The sequence below is a fragment of the Tursiops truncatus genome, chromosome 3, assembly GCF_011762595.2.
Source record: "Tursiops truncatus isolate mTurTru1 chromosome 3, mTurTru1.mat.Y, whole genome shotgun sequence".
Classification (NCBI taxonomy): Eukaryota; Metazoa; Chordata; class Mammalia; order Artiodactyla; family Delphinidae; genus Tursiops; species Tursiops truncatus.
The window spans coordinates 43,832,341-43,847,596 of NC_047036.1; the positions used below are offsets into that span (position 1 = coordinate 43,832,341).

Consider the following 15,256-nt stretch of genomic DNA (forward strand, 5'->3'; position numbering starts at 1 on the left):
TCACGGCACCACAGGACAGCCATGCCGGGCCGTCTGCTGCGCGGCCTCTGGCAGCGATGGCGTCGTTACAAATACCGCTTCGTACCCTGGATCGCGCTGAACCTAAGCCACAACCCGAGGTGAGAGAGCTGGGCGGCTCGACCAGGGCCGTTTGCCTCTAACCCGGCGACGCCATCTAGACCGCTGGGACTTGGGTTAGAGGGCCGAGGTGGGCGGAGCTTCCGGAGGGCGAAGCCTCAAGCAGGCGGAGCCTAAGACGACCCAGGGACCTGAGTGGGCGGGGCCCGAGGTGGGCAGCGCCCGAGGTGGGCGAGGCGGAGGCTGATGGAGTCCAAGTTGGGCTGGGGGCCTGAAGAGGGCGCGGGGCTTTTAGGTGGGCGGGGCCTAAGGCCTATTTCCCGTCGTCCCCGGCGCGGCGAGGTCCGCTAGGACCTGATCGCCCGCGGGCTTTGGCTCGAGTTCTCGCTTTTGCTTCTGCAGGGGCTGGGGTTCCTGGGCTTGGGAGAAAAATGGGAACTTTTGGAAAGGAAAAAAACTTGTACAACGTGAGGGTGCATGGCCTTCTCTCCGCCAAGGCAGTTAGGAGCTTGAAGTTCCTTAGAAAAGCTCCTAACTCCGTAGTTGGTATGGTCACAGCTCCGTAGTTGGTATGGAGAAAACAGCGCAGCTCGGCTGTGAGGATAACAGCTTGGAGTAGCTGATGAATAAAAACGAGCAAAAAGCCAATAAAAGCATGTCGGAATATTGGATTTAGAATACGGATTCAGCGCTTTAAGAAGGGGATCTAGCTGAGTGGGTGGCCGTAGGATCATTGTTATTGCCGGCTTTAGTAAGTGGCCTGCTTGTGGTCTGGAAGAAGTCAACGTAATGCTCACTTAAATAGGCAAAGAAGTCAACGTAATGCTCACTTAAATAGGCAAACGAGCTCCGCTGAAGGCTGGTTAATAACCAGAGAGCTTTCCCAGAGTTTCATACTACGGAAACGTGAATTCAGCTGCATCATTACTAGAATTGTGAGGTGGAAATTGGTTCAAGTAAACCAAGAAGTAAAAATAATACTTAAAAACTATTTACGGAAATAAAAAGTGATCTTTAAAGAAGTAATTACTGTGGTGGTGTGATGAAATGGGAGATTGGGATTGACATATACACACTAGTATGTATAAAATAGATAATAACCTATACATAAAATTAAATTAAAAATAAAAAGTAATTACTCCTGGGAGAGAATGTGACAAAATATATAATGTTAAATTTGTCTTTGAAACTACACGCGTGTGAAAAGAGCCATTGCAATATGAGGATTCTCATTATGTAATAACATTCACATAATGGCTTTGGGTGTAGTGGGAAACTAGCCCTGTTTCTGCTTCTGGCTCTCCCATTTACCCGCTTTCGGACCATGGGCAAGTTCCCTAACATCTTCAAGCTTGAGTTTCCTTGTCTGCAAAAATGGCGTAATGAATGTAAGGACCCAACAGAATTTGGTATGTAATGGGCCTTTCATAAGCATTAGCTGTTGTTGACTTGTGTAGGTATTGTTGAGAGTCAGGTAACTAGAACTAAACCTAAAAAACTCTTTTCTGAACTTCTTAGTTTTATGCCCTTCAAACACATGAGAATAATCTTCATACAGGCCAGTAACCCAGAAGACATCAAGACAGTCTGCCTTTTATCAGTTAAGGGTAGTGAATAGAAACTTTTCCCATTTTCAGGACCCTCCGATACGTTCCAGAGGAATCCAAAGACAAAGTTATCTCAGATGAAGAGGTCCTAGGAACATTACTGAAAGTTTTCCAGGCTCTATTCGTAAATGATTTCAATAAACAATCAGATATCTTGACTGTGTTTCCAGAACCTGTTAAATCAAAATATCAAGACCTACTGTCAGTTCAGCATCCAGGGGTGAAACAGCTTGAATACAGACATCAACAGCAAAATACCTTTACACCAGAAGAAATTCTTTATAAGACATTGGGTTTCAGTGTCACCCGAGCACCTAGCACATTGATTTCGGCTGGAAAAGGTGTCTTCGTTAACAAAGGATTAGTACCAAAAGGCGCGGTTGTATCTATGTATCCTGGTAATGACATAATTAGTACTTGGCCAAGAGTTTCTTATAAAAAAATATAAGTTCAACAAAGTGCCTATCCCTGTAATCCTTGGAGTAAGGGGTTGTATTGGAAACTCTGATTTCCACAGATTTTTCTTTTTTCCACAGATTTTTAAACCCTGATTTGGAAATTAACTGTTTGTAAATTATCTCATGTATTAGAAAGTATCCTGGAGTATTTGTTGGGATAAATGCATTTTTCTTTTAAGGAAATTTTTCTAATGAATGTTTAAATTTAGGAGATTATAGTGTGGCCTACTTTGATAAGACTGATTACTTAGAAATCACTAGAGAATAAGGCAGTTTGGCTTAGCTAATTAATAATTAAAGGTAAAAAATGATATGGGTTAAAACATGAAAGATAAAATTTAAACCTATAAATCACTGAATAAAGATCTTCCTGCCATTTCTAAACTTGAAAAGTAAAGAAGCTTCTTTTCAAAAGATCATTGACTAGCATGCTAAGTAGAATGTTACTTGTTAAACATATTATTTGGTGTAGTGGAAAGTATGCGTGAATGTTTGTCAGATAGACCTATGTTTTTAAAAAGTCATTCTACTATTTTTTAATTCTGTGAGTCTCAGTTTCCTCCTACACAACTATCCTAAGTCCATAAAGACTAAATAGGACAAGCCAGCAACAAACAAATTAATAGTAAAATAAATAGATTAACATGCCTGGAACATAGGAAGCACCCTGTAAGTATTAATTTTCTCCTTTCCTTCATTGCCAACGAAAGGAAAAACAACCTGAATGTCAGACTCATCTATTCCCGTATATATCTACATTATTTAATTATTAATAAAAATACTTTTCTTAAAAGGCTCTTTAATAGATGACAAATCACACTCTACTTTAAAAAATAAAAATAAAAACAAAAACACAGCTTTGTAAAACTGAACCTAAAATGTGGTGTTCACATTTTTTTAACCAAAATAGTCATATTTTATTTGGCTGTGTGGACAAGTTGGTGCTGTGCTCCTTCTGCTATTGGCCACTCTTTAATGAGGGAAGGTAGCCAAAGAGAATCTGATGGTCTAGACGGGAGGTGAAACTTTAGAGAAAGGCAGAGAAATTAAAACAAATTCTTCCATGTTATGTTTATGTTCCAGAGAAAGGTCCTTATCATGATGTTTATGATTTTTATAGGTTGCTATAATAATGTCTTTGTCTTGTATACTAGGTACAGTATATCAAAAGTACGAGCCAATCTTTTTCCAGTCCATTGGAAATCCGTTTATTTTTAGATGCCTGGATGGGGTACTCATTGATGGAAATGACAAAGGAATATCAAAAGTCGTGTATAGGTAAGTTGGTGCCATGTTCAAATTTAATTATAGGAGGTAGAACCGCACCACAATGACTCTGACCACTAGCGTTTGTACTTTAAAGAAAAATCATTTAGGCGGCTGCCCTATTGATTAGACAAAAGTTTTTTAAGAAAAATTTCACTGTTCAATTCTAGGGTTAACTTTCAATTTTAAGATACAGAGGAACAATGTCTTAGCTAATGCTTTCACCTGTTTCAGATCTTGCAATGGGAGGGATCAACTTGGCCCTTTAAAAATGAGTGATAGTACATGGCTAACGTCAGAAATTCATAATCCACTGGCTGTAGGACAGTACGTCAACAATTGTTCAAATGGTAAGTTGGCACCTTGGGGCTGTGAGATATAAATACAGCAGTGGTAATGCTCCTCCTTTGCCATGTGACTGAGTGCCAGAGGCAGTTGAGTTAACATTTCAGCTATTGTAAGCCCTTGAGTAAACTCTAACTTTATAATAGCTGATATCAAAGAGAGAGTTCGGGGAGATAATGATATACATTAACTGGAATTCTTAAACTTACTATTTTTATTCTGATTTTTCAGTAAATATAGGCAATTGATAACTGCCCTTTTGATCATTATTATTTTAATACTTAACTTAGAGATTATTTTGTCAGTGCCTCAACATAGCCTTATAGATTACTCACTAGACACTAGACTGGTATCCTCTTTCTGTTGCTAAGTTTGTGAGTTACCTACCTTCTCTAGGACTTAACTTTCCTACAAGTTTGATCATCTGGCTACATTTAACATAGACTTTGGTGTTAGGGAGACATGAATTTGAAGCCTGATTCTTCTACTTAACCTTTACCCTTTCTGAACCTGTTTCCTGATCTTCAAAAAGTAAATAAAACATCCAAACATATGTATATAGATATATAATCTAGCAGTGCCTGGAACATAATAGTGATTATTAATTTGAACGTTTTCTGAAAATTTAGAAAACCATACATCAAGTGCCATAATTCAGTACATAATTCATGACCTTATAAAATGTCTCTGTTTCTAAAAAATTCTGTACTTGTTCCTAGACAGAGCAGCTAATGTCTGTTATCAGGAATTTGATGTGCCTGCAGTTTTCCCTATAGAACTGAAGCAGTATCTTCCAAACATTGCGTACAGCTATGACAAACAAAGGTTAGTCTTCTGTTAGAGCTTTTCCTATCTTCTGTCTTATGCTGTACCTAAAAATATATATATTTTCTATGAAAAAACTATATAGAGATTGGGGTTTTTTAGTGAAAAATTATAAGATTTTTATGTGCATCACACTTTAGTGTGTTAATGTAGGTTATCTGAAATTTAAAATTTTCCATTAACTTAGCTTATTCTGCTTATTATTACCCACTTTTATTCTGTGTAGTATTTTATAAGTTATCAACCTTAAAGTTTGTTTCAGGTGACTCTTGTTTTTCCTACCTACAAAATCTTCAAATAAATTTTACTTTATTTTAAGGATCCTGTTCTCCATTTTACATGGAAGCACCCAGTTGAAGAAAGGGACCAAATTAGACTATTACTTCTTTTGCCTACTTCACTATTAGGTTCAGAAACTTAGTCAAAAAAAGGGAAATATTCAGAAGATATGAATTTTTAAATCTGCTTTTGTTTTTACCATAATTTATTTATTTTTTATACAATTGTTAAAGGTTACTTTCCATGTACAGTTATTATAAAATATTGGCTATATTCCCCATGTTGTACAGTACACCCTTGTGGCCTTACAGCCAGCATTTTGTACCTCTCATTCCCCCACCCCTATGTTGACCCTAGTAACCACTAGTTTGTTCTCTGTATCTCTAAGTCTGCTTCTTTTTTGTTATATTCACTGGTTTGTTGTATTTTTTAGATTCCACATATAAGTGATAAGAATATATGTATTTTTTTAAATAATGTTATTTATTTTGGGCAGCATTGGGTCTTCATTGTTGCGCATGGGCTTTCTCTAGTTGCAGCGAGCGGGGGCTACTCTTCGTTGCAGTGCGCGGGCTTCTCATTGCGGTGGCTTCTCGTTACAGAGCATGGGCTCTAGGCGTGCGGGCTTCAGTAGTTGCAGCACATGGGCTCAGTGGTTGTGGCATGCGGGCCCTAGAGCACACAGGCTTCAGTAGTGTTGGCACGCAGGGTCAGCAGTTGTAGCTCGCGGGCTCTAGAGCACAGGCTCAGTAGTTGTGGTGCACGGGCTTAGTTGCTCCGTAGCATGTGGGATCTTCCTGGACCAGGGGTTGAACCCATGTCCCCTGCATTGGCAGGAAGATTCTTAACCACTGCGCCACCAGGGAAGTCCCTGTATTTTTATTGTAACATTTCTTCTCTGATCAATCATTAAGTGGAAAGTCTACCGAGAATACTCAAGTAACAATTTTTAAATATAAGTAATTCTGTAGAGCTAAGAGTTCTTTATTAACAATGCTATAGGAAGATATTGTCTTTATATCATTTCACTGAGCTGCCAATTGCTAGCAAACTTTATTTTGTACAGGTCCTATTAAATTGTCTTTTGAAGATGAATGATATTTAAAACTTAGACTATTCCCTGTACTTAAACCTTGATAACTTTCATGTCTATGTGTGTGTATTTAACAATGAGGTTTTTTTAGCCTTATACTCTGGGGCATAATATTATTACTGTTCAACAAGTACAAGAAAAGTTAAATGAGTAGGAACATTGAAGGTGTGCATTATGTCTTGTGTCCATAAAAACTATTTTTTTTAATTCCCATAAATTATAAAGTAATGTTTCCAGCTTTGCAGAATACAAAGATACAAATTAATTTTTTTAAGTGTTGAATTATAATAAATTATAATAAATGTCATTTTAAAATGCTTTTTGTGATACCAGTTTTGAGGGCTTGAACATAGAAACAACATTTTCAAAAGAAGTAGTCAGTTGTATAAACAATTGACTTGTGGTCTTTTTAAATAATACAAAATAAACATACTCTAAAATGCCTTCATCAGTGATAAGAACTATTTCCTCATGGAAATCAAATACATAAAGTAAGATGACAGTAAGGAATCTGAATAAAATTCTCTAAAATCCATATTGGTTGTATTAAAACATGAGCTTGTATCTGTTAATACTTCTAATTTTGTCTGTGTTTCTTTTTGTTTTCAGTCCACTTCGATGTGTCATTCTTGTCGCACTCAGGGACATCAAACAAGGAGAAGAGCTTTTTTCAAACTACTATACAATTGTCAGCTAACTGTATGAAATTAGGTTTTCTATTCAGCTACTGAGTTAATTCTAAATGTTTTTGTTGTTTCTCTGAGTTCCACCTGCAGAGCAAATATTTTGAAACCTAATTGGAGTGGGAACTTTTTAGTTTTTATTGATATTTGTGTTTCAGTTCCATCATGAAAACTATTTGCTTCATTACAATTTCAAATTTGTAATGCAATTCCAGTGTTAATTGGTTTTCACCTAAGTACACAGTAGTTTACTAAATTAAAACCCACTGTCTGAACTTACAGTTTCAACTTTTCTTTTGTATATTTTGATTATCTCTGTGGTGGTTTATCGAATTTTAGCCAAGTCATCAGCAATTCTTGTACTATTGATGTGTACTAACTTCCATAAAGACTTAATTTTTCCAGAATATTCTAAAACCAAAAATATTTGTTGTGTTGTCATGAGTTAACTGGGGTGTGTTTGTGTGTGTGTGATTTAAAGATTGTTTTAGGGACTTCCCTGGTGGCACAGTGGTTAAGAATCTGCCTGCCAGTGCAGGGGACATGGGTTTGAGCCCTGGTCTGGGAAGATCCCACATGCCGTGGAACAACTAAGCCCGTGAGCCACAACTACTGAACCTGTGCTCTAGAGCCCGTGTGCCACAACTACTGAGCCCACGTGCCACAACTACTGAAGCCCGTACACCTAGAGCCCATGCTCCACAACAAGAGAAGCCACCACAATGAGAAGCCCGTGCACTGCAATGAAGAGTAGCCCCGGCTCGCTGCAACTAGAGAAAGCCCATGTGCAGCAACAAAGACCCAACACAGCCAAAAATAAATAAAATAAATTTATTTTTAAAAAAATTTAACAGAAACAAAAAAAAGATTGTTTTAGCTGGTTAAGGGAAAAATGGGGGGTCATCATACTATTTACTGTATGTGAACATTTACACACACACACACACACACACACACACACACACACACATAGTTTAAGAGTGTAAGATTGTTTTGGCATGGAATTATAGTTAAAAGATGGTGGTGGGAGGAACACCTATCCCCTATTCCACACTTCTCATATTTGGACAGCTTCCATAAGTAATTCTCCTGCCTCTTTCTCCACCCACTGGCGAAAGAGTGATTTTCTGAGATTATCTTTAGGGAAGAACTAGGCACCCATGGCCCAAACCCCTCTAGTTCCTTTTCTGTGGACTCTCCCAGCTGAGTCTGTTCTGGGCTGCTCTCTGCCCTGTGCAGGGAGTAGCCTGTAGTCAGCCCAGCCAGTGAAGGAGTGAGTTTAGTTCAGAGGTAGAGTATTAGTGAGCTGACCTGGCCTCAGCTCTGAAGCCACATTCTCCAGTTTTATTAGTAAGAGTTACTTTGATCTCCATCAACCTGACTCCTGTATCCAACCCTCAGTTCCAAACTTGGATAGGGAGGAGGGTGTTATTTTTTGGGCCCCTCAAATCCTAACATGGCACCTATACAACCAGATTCTGACCATCTCCACTGCTACACCAACAGCTTTTCTCAGTTTATTGCAATTTCAGTGGCCTCCTAATTGCCTTCCCTGTTTCCATTCCTGCCCCTTTTACAGAATAGAACACCAAAAGGGATTCTTTCAAACACAAATCAGATCCTAACCCGCCTCTGCTCAAAACTCTTTGATTACTCCTGCTTTGGAGTAAATGCCAGTCTTTCATTACCTCTGATCTCACGTCCTGTTCACTCCACCCAGCCACACCTGCCTCCTTGCCACTCCTAGAGCCTGCCGGGCACACTCCCACCTCAGGGCTTTTGCACTAGTTCTGCCTCCAGAAACCTCCCCCCAGATAGCCATACAGCTCATTCCCTGTCACCTTGCCTAACCAACCTATGGAAATTTACAATCCCCAACCGCCAACCCCTAAAATCCCCATCCATTTCTTCTCTGTAGTATTTATCATGTATGTCCATGTAAATCCATGGAAGCATCTCTTTTTCTCAGGCTCATTTGTTTTTTATTTGTGCCGCCAAGATTCTGAGATGCCGGGGGACTCATATTATTAAAAAAGCCACGCCACTTGATCAAGAAGATCCTATTGGGCTTCCCTGGTGGCGCAGTGGTTGAGAGTCCGCCTGCCGATGCAGGGGACACGGGTTTGTGCCCCGGTCCGGGAATATCCCACATGCCGCGGAGCGGCTGGGCTCGTGAGCCATGGCCACTGAGCCTGCGCGTCCGGAGCCTGTGCTCCGCAACGGGAGAGGCCACAACAGTGAGAGGCCCGCGTACAGCAAATAAATAAATAAATAATAAGATCCTATTACTCAGAACTTTATGTAAGATACAGAAACTTAACTCCTGTGGCCATATTAGGTATTTAGGAGTGAAGTATTGCAATGTAAAAGACTTTTTAAAAATAAGTCAGAGGACTTCCCTGGTGGCGTGGTGGTTGGGAGTCTCCCTGCCGATGCAGGGGATATGGGTTCGAGCCCTTGTCCGGGGTGATCCCACATGCCGCAGAGCGGCTGGGCCCGTGCACCACAGCTGCTGAGCCTGCGCTCTAGAGCCCGTGCTCCGCAGCTGAGGCCGCCGCAGTGAGAGGCCCACGCACTGCAACAAGGACCCAACGCAGCCAAAAATAAATAAAAATAAAACAAATTTATAAATAAATAAGTCAGAAAAAAATGCATATTATATAGAAAGAGAACAAATATGGTAAAAAGTTAATTGTTTAATCTGGATTGTTCTTCATACTGTTATTTTAACTTTTGTCTTAAAAGTTTTATTATTTTAAGTTGGGAGAAACGTCACCATCAGCTTAAGAGTCATCAAACATTTAGTGAATGCCTACTATGTGAAGGGTCCTGGAAGATTCAAAGAATAAAACACAGTTCCTGCTGATAAAATGCTTACAATGGGACTATAAAGCGTACCCAGTACCATGACTTGGTCTGGACTGGAGAGGTGAAGATATTTTTAAAAAATAAAACATTGATTTTTTTTTAAAGAACCACTTTTTCCTTACTAGAATATTTTTTTAAGGTTTATAAATGACATATCATTTCTGACATGCTTATGAAATGCTTTTATTAATTCTACACCAGGAAACAACTTTGTGGCAGTATTGGCTTTTTGTGTAAAAACAATCTCATCAAAATCGAGGTACACTATAGAGCATGTGTCTCTCTAAAGTGAATATGCCAGCTATAGTATATTAAACCTTGAAAAATGTGAGCATTTCTGGTCTAGGACTATGACTTCACCGCCCTGTGCACTGTTTTGTCAGAGAACCCAGATAGCCACAGAGAAGAGAATAAAGGTCAGAGATCACTTACCTGGGTGGGAAACTGTAAACAGTGCTATATCCCAGGGACTAATTTAAATTAAAAATGAAAGTGTGGGGCTTCCCTGGTGGCGCAGTGGTTGAGTCCGCCTGCCGATGCAGGGAACACGGGTTCGTGCCCCGGTCCGGGAAGATCCCACGTGCCGCGGAGCGGCTGGGCCCGTGAACCATGGCCACTGAGCCTGTGCGTCCGGAGTCTGTGCTCTGCAACGGGAGAGGCCACAACAGTGAGAGGCCCGCGTACCACAAAAAAAAAAAAAAAAAAAAATGGAAGTGTGTATAATGAAATACCCAATTTACAGATGACATGAAATCTTTAAGTCAGAGAAGCAGCTGGCTCAAAAAGTATACCATTGATGGAAATTATGGCCAAAATGGGTAAGGTCTACAAGTGACTAGATTATTCTGCTCCCACAAGGCTCTCCTCCCTCCCCTAAAAGACTAAAGCGCTATGCTCTTATATGGCGTTTGGCTGACCTCTTGGCTGTATTCAAAACACTGGTCCTTGTACCTCCTTTGAAGGCACTTCTGTGTATGTGTCCACCAGATAGCCCTGCACATTAAGGAAGAAATGTGGTTTTAGATAAGCAACTGAAGCAGAGACGTCAAGGTTTTTATCCTCCTCTTGTCCTTGTACAAAATCTGGACATTATGTGCAATCTGATCACTGCATATTAAGAATGGAACTACAGAGAGAAAGCTCTGGTCAGAGCAAGTGAAATATGGGGACAGACTTGTGAAATTAGGCTAAGGTGAGATATTTAGCTTGAAAAGATGAAGACTTAGGGAAGATATTTCTAGAGTCTACTAAACTATGAATATTATGATAAGGAAGACTAGTTTACTATAAATATATTGTCAAATAATAACATCTGATCAAATTTCAGATTTCATGTCTTCCTAAATGACAACAGTTACTGAGAAACTTGTTTGAAACATAACAGACATTCAATAAATACTTCCTGAATGAAACTAAAAGTACGTACAATCCCCACTTTGGGATAACGAGAATTTTATTATAGATGGAAATTTATTTTAGAGGAGTTAAAGAAAACTTATTTTATCTACCAATTTTATTACTTACCTATCAAATACCTTATTTACTACATCTAAAACCAACTTAACAGTGGTTAAATATCTACCCATGTGTTATAGCTTAAGAATTATTAAATAAAAATCTATTTGTGGCAAATACTCACACGAACCAAGAAAAAAAAAGATTTCCAGATTTTTATTTCTGGAACTGTACACCAGGTATTAAAGTACAACAAATACAAAATAATGCTCAAAAAAATCAGTGTTTATGTACAAATATTAAAATCAATGCAACAATAGCAACTTCCTCTTGAACATCTGATACTAAAACTTGTTCTGATTGTCACTAATCAATCTCATACTCACAGCGTACTTATTTCAAACTGGGACAATTGGAATCACTGGTCATCTAAGAGGAGTTTTAATATCTACCATATTTAACAATAAAACTAATAGTTTCCTCCTTTTAGTGAAAAAATTAAGAACTTTTTAAAAAACATAGTAATGTCAATATTTTTATAAATTATTTCGATTTCCATTTGTAGACAATGTGCTTTGAAACTCTGGGCAAACAATCTCCTTGGTGGTCAGGTTTATTTGTTGGTTTACATTCAAAGTTGAAGTATTCACTAGAGACTTTGGTTAAATTAAACAGTATCACTATGCTCTATTAGATCTGACGTTCTCAAATATTATGACCCTCAATTGTAAAAATTAAAAAGGAAACAATTGCACAATTCTTTGACCTAATTGTACACACTTTAGTATTGTTTAAACAGTATTCTACATCCTTCAAGTAAATTCAGCAGTTGACCATGACAAGAGGAAAACTAAACACTGAAAAAGCTAGCATGAAAAAGTGGAGTACAACTAACAAAAGTAAAGTATTGCTATAATCACAGCACCAGTTTCACTTCTAAATGAATCCGCTGTCCTCTTCAAACCCCCTGTACATAAAAGACACATCAGCCAACACTGCAACTGCTCACCATGGATTTTTGGTTTGTTCATACAAAAATAATATGGCAAAGGAAAAAGAAAAAAGAATTTATCACAGTTTGTTATAAGAATTGTGCTTAACACTTGATAATAAAGGCATTATTGTTTCTTCTTATGACTGCAAATCAGTTATTTTCATGCTCTCAAACGCAATTCTTCTAATAAACAGTAACAAATTCTCTGTTAAGATGCTTAAACGGAAAGGAAAAAACCCAGTAAATCCAGATTTAAAAGGAAATTCAATAAATAGCTATTTTACATGAATAAAGTCATAGTGGTACAATTTATGAATGTCACATCAAGCATGCACAAAAATGGTATTATACATGGAGGAAGCAGTCAGAAAATATTGAATTAGATCTAAAAAGAGATGAAGACTTTACATATATATACAAAAATCTTGCAAATTATTGCCTCATTTTAACAAGGAATTAAAAGTAAACGTTACCAGCCAGTTAGCGCTCTCTAAGAGGCTAAAATCAGATTGGCGTTTAAAAATCCATTAAACTAGCTGGAAATTATTTTTCTCTCATATCATTTCTGGATTTTGGTCAAAAATCTTTATTTAAATAACTAAAGTGTCCATTCAACTTGCTGATAATCAAAACTTCAGATAAGAAACACTGTTTCCATCTTATATCAAGATCCCAGCAATGCATAGATAAACTGAATATATTACTGCATCAGCTACTGAGAATGGGCATGTTCATTTAAGTGCAACTGGTATTAGCATTCAGTCATCTTTGTGTAAATTATTTTATACAGACCAGCCACTGTAAACCCAGAGTAAAAATTAAAGTTATAACAATGGAAGATTATGGCCAGTATCTTACTAAATTATAGGTGTATTCATTTTTAACAAAAGAAATTAGGTTCAAAGTTTAGCACAACACCACAGCAATAAGAAGCTGACAACTTGGAAAAAAATATCTGAAAGCAACATAGAACCCAGGCTACCCATTATTTACTGTGTGCATACAGGAATGCTAGACTTTAGATGTATAAATTAGAGACTGACTTTTAAGTTATTAATTTAACTACTTTTCGTCCACTGTGCTAAACTAACTTTTATAGTAAATGTGCTAATGCGTAAACACTTCAAAGCAATCTTCATTAAAATGCTGCAAAGAAAAGAATACACATCATCCAAAACTAAGGATGTCATTGCAGTTCACAGTTTGTATAATAAATACCCTCCCTTTCCATCACTACTAAGGTAACTACATTCTATCTATTCATCAGCACAACCTTGAAGCGACTTATACTTACAAATATCAGCAATGTAGCCAAACATTTAAGTTTCTGCAAAGCAAGACAACTAGTAGAAACTGAAAAATTTAATTGACAGTGCAAAAAAAAAAAAGTAAAATTCTGTGTTTTAACTGAACTATAAAAGCAAAGCTTATCACATTCTAATACTGCATTACATATTGTTTGAATTCACCTTATAACTTAAAGATGCATGTCTATACAGCAAAAATGGCCTAAGTTTAAGACAATGGCTTCTCATTCACAATGTTTGGAATAAAAATAAAACTGAGTTTGAGATGCAACTGAACGTCAATCACTTTTTAAAACTTAAAGTGGTAACGTACCATTCTATTTCAGATAGGAACTCACATTTTTCTTGCCAGTAACTGTTCAAGCTAAACAGAAAAGTTTAAATATACTTCAAGGTTCTACTGCATTTTATGTCTAAAATCTAGAAATCCCTCCTAAATATTAACACTTTGAACTGCACCACTATAAAAAAAACCTAAGAGGTGTTCCAAAATGTAAACCAATGAGTGGCAACATCCTAGGCTTTGTAGACTGTGCCCTGCAAGTCAACTGCCTCAGGATAAACTAAATTATCAATGACTGGTATGATTTTTATGATTACAATCTTGATAATGGTGGACAAAACCCCATCTAAATACCACACCTTCAAATGCCAAACTTTTAGCCAATAACTGAAGTTACACAGAAATCTTCCGGCAGTAAAATGACCAATTCTGTGTAAGGTAGCCCTGGTCTAGAATTCTGAAACAGGATCCAAGCAAGCGTCTTCATAATTTGCACGCAGTTCCTCGTGCTGGCTTCCATAAAGATGGACTTGCTGTTTTGTAAACTGAAGTGCTCTAGTTGAACAACATGAGAGAAGTTTCCATTTTTAAAAAAATCCTTGCATGTTTGTGCAGTTTAAAGAAACCTACCCCTGCTTTTATTTAATTAAGAAAATAAAACCAAAAAATGCTACATTGAGCAGGGATCAGGATCGGTACCTGTAAACATTGTTATTCCACTGCATCCATTACGGCAAAAGGAATTTACATGAATAGAAGCCACTCCATTCAGTTCAGAACATCTGTGCTGGTTTTGAGCTGGTGGCCTCTGTCTACAGGTTTTAAAATTGGGAGTGAGGGCAGTGGGGAACAGAAAATAGAAAAAGAAGGGAGTGGGGAAGAGGTACTGGGGATGAGGAAGAGATAAGCAGAGCTTAAAGCTGCACCACAGAGTTCAATCTTAGTCCCCAACTCTGCTGATCATAGTTCATTTCCACATTTATGGATTGAAAATGAAAATACTCTTGATAAATCAAGATATAGTTCTATACATACTGACATCACTGATGTCATAGTGAAAAAAGTTCAAACTTCCAGTGAAAGACTAAGCAAACCTGATACTTTCCTGGTACTGGTACTGCACACCCACTGTTTCTGGGCCCCTCACTCACGTCACTCAGAATGGAGGGCGGCATGCTGATGCAGAGCGTGGGCACTGATGAAACCATTGGTCTCGTTGGCAGACAGACTGCCAAAGTCAGCCACAGACACGGCCATTTTGGCACTGGTGATATGATGTGTGTGATTTTCAAAGTCCACACCCAAATTATTTGCAGAAACCTCATTCATAAAGGATTCAGGAACAGCAATGCCCATTTTCAATCTCTTTGCTGGTCTTTCTGACTCTTCACTGCACATGTTCATGGGGTTTAGCTCTGAGTGATAAAATCCAGTCTCAAATAAGTTAAAACAATCACTTTCCCCATTGCTGGGCAGGGTGAGTAACTCCTCTGTTCCAACAGGCACGTGATTGACTTGTCCACGGGGCGTGCTGCCCAGTGGAGGAAAGCTATCATCCAAACAACTCACATCCGCTGGATCGCAGACGGTCGCTACACTGCTGGTCAAAGCTAAAAAAAGAGACGGAAAATGGTTTAAGTAAGCGGTCTGACGTCATGCCACAAAGAGGATATAAGTTTGCCCCAAGCTATGGTAAAAAATGCAAAAAGATGCTC

At 38.2% G+C, this 15,256-nt stretch overlaps 2 protein-coding genes across 4 annotated transcripts in view; one reads left to right on the forward strand and one right to left on the reverse strand.

The window, feature by feature from the left end:
• SETD9 (SET domain containing 9) lies at positions 1-7,060 on the forward strand. Its single transcript, XM_004318340.4, has 6 exons — positions 1-119; positions 1,716-2,083; positions 3,298-3,421; positions 3,644-3,759; positions 4,474-4,579; positions 6,561-7,060. The coding sequence occupies exons 1-6, from the start codon at positions 22-24 to the stop codon at positions 6,646-6,648; spliced, it is 900 nt and encodes a 299-aa protein (XP_004318388.1). The 5' UTR covers positions 1-21; the 3' UTR covers positions 6,649-7,060.
• A 4,097-nt stretch (positions 7,061-11,157) lies between these two features.
• Positions 11,158-15,256, reverse strand: part of MIER3 (MIER family member 3) — a 30,662-nt gene continuing 26,563 nt past the window's right edge. For all 3 annotated transcript variants that reach the window (XM_033852878.2, XM_073802128.1, XM_019930028.3), the window contains exon 13: positions 11,158-15,151. In XM_033852878.2, coding sequence (XP_033708769.1) covers positions 14,694-15,151 — 458 coding nt within the window. In that variant the 3' untranslated portion in view covers positions 11,158-14,693. The remainder of the gene's footprint in view (positions 15,152-15,256) is intronic.